At 41.5% G+C, this 7,619-nt stretch overlaps 1 protein-coding gene across 1 annotated transcript in view; it reads right to left on the bottom strand.

Annotated features, from left to right (window-relative positions):
- Nucleotides 1-5,300, bottom strand: part of Gtf2a2 (general transcription factor IIA subunit 2) — a 9,894-nt gene extending 4,594 nt beyond the window's left edge. Inside the window, exons 1-3 of the mRNA XM_029543587.1 lie at nucleotides 5,195-5,300; nucleotides 1,607-1,725; nucleotides 14-199 (exon numbers count right to left, since the gene is read on the bottom strand). Of these exons, the coding sequence (XP_029399447.1) occupies nucleotides 14-199; nucleotides 1,607-1,678 (258 nt within the window). The 5' untranslated portion in view covers nucleotides 1,679-1,725; nucleotides 5,195-5,300. The remainder of the gene's footprint in view (nucleotides 1-13; nucleotides 200-1,606; nucleotides 1,726-5,194) is intronic.
- Between the last annotated feature and the right edge of the window lie 2,319 nt (nucleotides 5,301-7,619).

Genomic DNA, 7,619 nt, shown 5'->3' with positions numbered 1-7,619 from the left:
CCACTTTAATAAGTTCTGTCACCTCTCTGAATTCAACATCATTCAATACAAAAGTCCAAACATTATCGCAGAATCTGTATGTATTTAGAGAGCCCCTGAAATTGACTCTGTTCCTGACTCTCTGAGCCAATGCTGAATTTATAGCTTTATCAAACTGAAGTAGAACTTGAAGGGCAAGCTGGGGGGTGATCTGTTGAGACTGAGAAAAAAAATGAAGAACATAAAATTTGCTAAGGGGAGAACATTTAAGACAAATAAAGTATACTGATTACAGTCTAAAAGTTAACATAAGTTAATCGGAACTTGTACAGTGGAAACCCTCATTCTCCTGGGACAGTAAAGCAAAGACTGAAAAGAACTACACCATATCTTGACAGGAAAAGGAACCTGTGGTGAGTTTGCAAAGCCAGAAAAAACTTGCTAATCCTTCAGTTGACAAAATAGTCAAAAAATGGGAAACCAGGCTTTTTCTTTTTGCTTTGTTTTATTTCAAGACAGGGCTTTTCTGTATAATCTTGATGTCTTCGCATTCATTCTATAAATTAGGTTGGCCTTGAACTCATAGAGATCTGCCTGTTTCTGCCTCCTGAATGCTAAGATTAAAGGTGTGCACCACCACTGCCCAGCTAAGTTTTTTTTTCTTAATAAAACATTTGAGACCTATATATAAAGAACAAACAAAATCAAATCATACCAAAGTCTATATAATAACACCAGAGCAGATGGGGCCAGGCATGGTGATGCACAGCTGTAATCCCAGCAGGTGGTGGCAGCAGGAAGGCCAGAAGTTCTAGGCTATAATATTCTCTCTCTCTCTCATTCTTTCTTTCTTTTTCTCTCTCCCCCCTTTTCATTAATATTTATTAATTTTAGCCAGGCAGTAGTGTCGCACACCTTAAATCCCAGCACTTAGGAGGCAGAGGCAGGCAGATTTCTGAGTTCGAGGCCAACCTGGTCTACAGAGTGAGTTCCAGGACAGCCAGGGCTACACAGAGAAACCCTGTCTTGAACTCCCCCTACCAAATTAATTTTTATGTATTGAGTGATTTGTCTTTATACATACCTAGAAGAGGCAATCAGATCCCATTACAGATGGTTGTGAGCCATCATATGGTTGCTCTGAATTGAACTCAGGACCTCTAGAAGAGCAGTCAGTACCCTTAACTGCTAAGTCATCTCTTTAGCCCTTCTAGGCCATTCTTAACTACGGATCATTCAATGACAGCCTAGACCATCTCAAAAAAAAAAAAAAAAAAAAAAAAAAAGCAACCTCACTCCCACATTTCCCTCCAGACGCCAACAGAACATAAAAATAAACATTTAGCACTTTTTTAGTTGTATGATTTGAGTAAGATTAATTCTTCTAAAATTGAAATAGAAATTCAAAATTCTAACTCAAATCTCAAAGAATTTTATAATATTGGACAGAATTACTTTTAAAGTGATATAATTTGCCTTTCCTCTAAATTTAAGATGAAAAGATTACTTTCAGGGATCATTTCTGTAGTTCATCATTTAACATCAGAAGGGAAAACCATTAATTTAAAATTTTTTTAACAAGACATTTTGAAGATGTACACAGATCATGTTTAATGCTTGGCCGCACCTGTATGAGCTCATCAAGGCTCTCTTGAAGACTGTTCCCCAAAGTTGTATTTCTGTATAACTGATATGCCATGGCTTAAAAGGAAGCAATTACTTTTTCTTCAGGCTTGCATTGATGTCCTACAAATTTAATATAAAAGACCAACTTGTAACAATGTAAATTATATATAGTAATCTATCACTTCATGTATTCTAACACAGAACGATGAGAACTCAATTACAAATTACTACATTAATTATCTTGTAAGTCCAAAGAGTTGATTTTTCTGATTTTAATACCAGTATGGTATTTATTTTTTAATTCAGTATGCTGACATATTCATTAAAATGTGCATCTTTATTTTTTCCATAGGTTTTCCCTTAGTTTAAAATTTTCCACATAGAATACATTCTACCTGCTATCACATAGTGACGTGATATCTGCTCTTGGGACCTTTACTTTTCTATTTTCTTAAAATTCCATCAGAGTTTTCGCCAAAAGAATGGCACTATGACAGGAAACAGAGACAAGATGGATAAAGATGAACAGGTCCTAAAATCTGTCTACAAAGGGTAATGGACACATAAAAAGGTTAAATTTTGTGCAAAAAGAAATAATTCATTGTATGATACAGGCTGCTTAAGGACAGAGTTGGCTTAGAAAAGCTTCCCAGTCTTCAAAGGAAAGCCACTCTGGAATAGGTAAAGGTGAGACGAGGGTAAGAAAAGCCACAGAAGTGTCCAAGAACCCAAATAGCAGTTAGAAACCATCTGTAACTTCAGTTTCAGGGGATCTGACACCCTCACACAGACATACATGCAGGCAAAACACAAATGCACATAAAATAAAAATAAGTCTAAAAACAACAACGAACAAACCAACCCAAAACAATAAAACAAGACAAAAAATCTTCCTGAATCCTAAGGAGCTCTGCTCCAGGAAGGAGTACAACGAGATTTGGCAAAACTAATGACCTACCATCTTCAGATTACACTTGGTCAGCAACTGATCCAACAGAGCATTCTGTGATCTGTTGTTTTCCGGTTCCAGCTCATGGAACTACTGTATTTCCTGTTTTCTTTGACAATTATTTCTCAGCTCTCTGACTTCCAGTTTCTGAATTACCTGCTTTCCCCGTTAATTATTCCATCTCGGCTTATGATGTTAAATCCCATCTATGTGCTGAAGACTCTGAAACTTGTATCACCTTCCCTCACTTCTCTCTTTGTACCCATATTCAGAATGGTCCACTCTACATCGAAACAATTATCAAAAAAGCTTAAGACACTTCTACAGTTAAGAGCAAATGCAGAGGACTCTTGAAGAAGACCCTGGTTCAGTTTGAGGCACCTGAATTGAGTAGATCACAACTGGCTCTAACTCTAGCTCCAGGGAATCCCACGTCCTCCTCTGGCCTCTATGAGTATCCACATACACGCACGCACACACAAAGTTTCACTCTTATCAATAACTAAGGCTTACATATATACATAGTACTGTCTTTACTATACTAGATAATACAGGGAAATAGGGAAATCTAGTTCAGCTATGTATGTACCACTCAGAACAATGTAATGTAGTATGATTTCAAAAAATATTTGAGTGAAAAACTTGGCACCTATAAATACTAATATAAAACATTAGAAATACATTTACATGGGGGCACATTTCTACGTTACTGACAAAATGTTAATGACAACTAGAATTGTACAACCACACCCACCTATTCACTTCTGTCCGTACCCACACACTCTGCCTTTCTGTCAGATCTGTCTTTATGTTAACATGCTTTTACCTGCATGCAATTTTCCACCTATTAGACCCTTTTCTCTAGCTTACAATCAAATCTTCCCTTTTTCCCATCATTTCTATCTGCAAGCATACCGGCAGCTCCTTCTTCACTGTGGATAGAGTAACAAAAGCAGCCACTCACATCCAACTGCCCTGCCTCCTACATGGGATTCCTCTGACTGGTAAAAGTTAAGAGTTATTTGTACTCACCGGTTTCTATTCTCCTCCCACCCCTAAACTCACACCAAACTTTAGGCTCTAACTGTAAAGAAACTCATGCTGTAGGTCACCAACGGCACCGCTAAGGCTGATCTCACCAGACTGGAGAATCTGACACAAATAACTTCTGGTTACAGCAGCTCTGCTTGGTACTTCACTTTCGGGGGTTGCAGTCTTAGATTCACTGATTCATCCTGCTGACTGACCCTCTTCTCTAGGTAACCCTGGCTTGTCTGGATCTCTGCCTCCTGAGTGCTGGGATCAAGGGTGTTTGCGACCATACCTGGCTGACCCTTCCTTCTCCAGTCTTTACAATCACAAGACAGTATTTGACTGTTTACTATTTTTGTTTTAAATACACTTACCAAGTAAATTTACATTCATTCTTATGACTCTGAGCATCAGTTGGTGATTCCCAAATTCACACACCCTCCTAACAATTCTCAATTCTGGAACTAATCTATTCAAAACCTCTACTTGTCCTTTGTACCTCAGTTGAAGTAACACTATACTTCTATGGGCCCTCAAAGTCATATAAATCATAAAGATGGTCCAATTCCTAGCAAATCTTGGAAGGGCAACTTTCAAAATGAATCCAGAAGCCAGTCATTTCTCAACATCCCCATGATTATTTTATTGTGCCACCACTAGTACAAGTCATCTGATTCATGGTGTTCAAATTTTCTTTACACTTGTCCCTCACACTTTATAATTTGCAGTGGGGTTATCTTTCGAGAATATGGGCTAGAACATCTTTTCCGTCAGGTTCCATCAGGCCTGACGATCTGGCTTTATGTTCGGTTTGATCTATTTTCCACCTCCCTTTGCACTCTCAACTGCCCTGAGCATGACAGGCCTTTGCGCTGGCTGTTTTTTCTGCCTGTAATGTTCTCGCTCAGATATAAATTTGGCTAACACATAACTCCAATCGCTCCACTCAATAGCACCTAAACTGACCACCACATATGAACTCCAACATCCACCATGAAGCTTCTCCAAACCCTTTATCTCGCTGCTAAAATGTTTTGATAGCTCCGTCTGCCAGCAAGTTACCTAACGGTCTTATGTTACTTTCCCGCATAAAATGTCAAGTCCACGAGGGCATGGGTCTTTATTTTGTTCACTTGGTGTGACCTGCGGGCTGAGAACAGTACCGGATACTCGACGAGTGTTAAACAAAAACATTCAGCTCATTCAAAGTAAACACCAGTCAGTACGTGTGTGCGGAGAAGGGGAGAAAAAAGGTCAGAGAGACATAAACTTGAAAATCGGCCAGGGGAGCCCTGCCACGCTCCTTTTGACATCTAAGCATTATTTGGAAAAGAGCTCACAGCGACTTCAACGTCTGCTGCAACGAGCTGGCTCGGCCATCTCCAATCACTGAAGGTGGCGGCAAGTGCAGAACTTCGGAATCCCCTCCTCACTGCGGAGCTGGAGCGCAGTGGCTGCCGGGTCTCCGAGCGGGACGTCGGTCGCCTCGGCGCGGCCTGAGAGCGGGAAGGCGGCTGCGTCGGTCTGGGGTCGCCTTCCGGCCGGCACAGCGCTCGGTACCGCCCACCTCGCCGTGGCCTCCCCGCTCCCGGCCCCGCCGCCGCCTACCTGAGGGAAGGCGCTTCCGCCACGGCGGTAGCAGAGCCAGGTAGGGAGCCCGCTGCGACCACCTCCTCGGCCGCGGAAACCGCAGCCCGGTGCCAGTGACCCGGAAGTGCTCGTGCGACCCGGAGGTGACGCCACAGGAGCCACTGCCGGCCCCCACCGCCGTTTCCGAAAGGGGCGTGGCCTCTCCTGCAGGAGCTGAGGAAGCAGAAGGCAAGGGGGCGCTTGTCAAAAGTTTGTGGGACTGCAGTGTAGGGAAGCGAAAGGTTTGAGTCTTTCCTCTTTTTCATTTGGAAGAGCTGCTGTATAAACTTCGTGACCGGTACAAAAGCAAATACGTGGATATTCTGAGTTTCCAGAATTTCACATTCCTTTTCTTATTAGCTGGGGTGCTTGGTTTTCTGCTTTCAAAACAGCAGCTATAGGTACTGCAGATGGCCGGCCAGTGAGCACGTGAATTGTGACTTCGGATGCAAATATCGAGGTCTGAGAGTGAAACATGTTCTCCTTTGTGCCATGCTAGGTTTTCCTTTTTAGCCTTTTAAAATCATATCCTTGCAACCCAAACTCGTTAAATAATTTCGAAAAACTATGAAATACAGATCTGGTTAAAGATCAAATAGTGTTAAGACTGTAAACAAGCTGAACTTGTTATCAACCAAAAGAACCCGAAGCATCCACACGGCAGGATTGTAAAGGCCTGATATTTGAAAGGCTTCACCAGATAATTCAGTGTAAAAGTTAACAATTAAAGATGAAGAAAAGGCACAAATGTATATTCCAACTAATTTATTCAAATGCATTAGTGTTGTAGTAGCATGTGTAACCAATGAGGACACACCACTGTATCTGGAACCAGTCAAAGGGAGAGAAAAGGACATATTTTGCAGATCAGTGGCTTCTCACTGACAAGAACCAGAGCTGTATCCTGCAGAGAGACTCAGTCTGAATCCTCACTGAAATGACAGTATTATCTAAGAACAGTGAAAAGGGCACAGTAAGTTCATTCTGTTTAAATGGCAGCATGTGAGCGCCTAATGGAAATTGGTTTGAAGTATGAATCAAAGTGTAACAGTGTTTGATAAACTCCCAATTGTGTTCTACGTGAACAGAACCCCAAGGACTGTGCAAGCCCACAGCCCTGAACATCAATATTTACTAGCTGGGTTTTCATGAGTAAACAACGAAGTAGCTGTTAGGACATTAACCTTTGGAAGTCTATATACAAAGCTACCATGGAGTAACTGACAGTTACCAAGTTCTCTCATCAAACTAGATATACAAATACACAACTTCAAATTTCAAGTTTCAATTGTTGTAGGAAATCTTAAGACAGCTATCTGAAATAGTTTATATCATTTTTTAAAACTAATTTTAATGCACCGTGTTACTCTACCCCCACGCCCAAACCCAGGGCAAGTCTCACTCTGTACACCCTCCTAGGTAATCCTGGAACTTGCGGAGTAATCCAGACTGGCCCCAAACTCCCAATCCTCCCGCCTTAGCCTCCAGTGCTGGAATTACAAACAATTAGTTTTCATCTGGTGCTTGACTTCAAGTGCTGTATGTGAATTTCTCAAAGCATTTTACATTTGGTCCCACACCATTACATATTATATATAATAGCAACAAACTGCCCTATTCAAATTATAGTTACCTCTAACAGTTGCACATCCTGTTTTGTTTCAGTTACCATTTAGAACTTAACAGCTCCTACTGGTCTTCTGCTGACCTGATTCCAAATTCATTAGGATCTCAGAAAGGGAGCAGAAAGTAAAGGGCTCCTCTGACAGGTCATCTGTACTAGCTTAGAACACTGGGCCCAGTTCTTGATGGTCTCAGCAACGCCCACTACACAATTCCCATTCTCTAGTACATAGAACACTCTCACCAGCACAACTGTTTGCCTGTATATAGATTTTTCTTATTCCAGTCCTCTGAGATATGACTGATCAATTTTGGAAATATTTAAAGAAAATAGGGGTGTGGAGAGTGAGGGGAAATAGCACAACAAAACCAAAGCAGAATCGGGGTGGCTACCTCTGTTGTCAACTGTCTCCTCTACGTCTCTAACAGTGTTAACAATTTTCTACCCTCCCCTGCTTTTTTTGAGACAGGGTTTCTCTGTATAGCCATGGCTGTCTGTAGACCAGGCTGTCCTCCAATTCAGAAATCAGCCTGCCACTGCCTCCAAAGTGCTGGGGGATAAAGGGTATGCGCCACCACCGTCCAGCAATAATTTTCTACTTAAAACACAGGACAAAGAATGCCAAAGCTTCTGTCACCTTTCATAGGGACCCACCAATTCCATCAAGAAACTGGCTTGCTCTACTCCATGTGTCATAGTGTTAATTCCTAGCACGTCTGCATGAGATTATACAAGTTCCCTGAGCATTCACATACATGGCTGCAGGAACATGACACAAGT

The sequence above is a fragment of the Mus pahari genome, chromosome 10 (genome assembly GCF_900095145.1).
Source record: "Mus pahari chromosome 10, PAHARI_EIJ_v1.1, whole genome shotgun sequence".
Classification (NCBI taxonomy): domain Eukaryota; kingdom Metazoa; phylum Chordata; class Mammalia; order Rodentia; family Muridae; genus Mus; species Mus pahari.
This window is presented reverse-complemented; position numbering and strand designations above follow the sequence as displayed.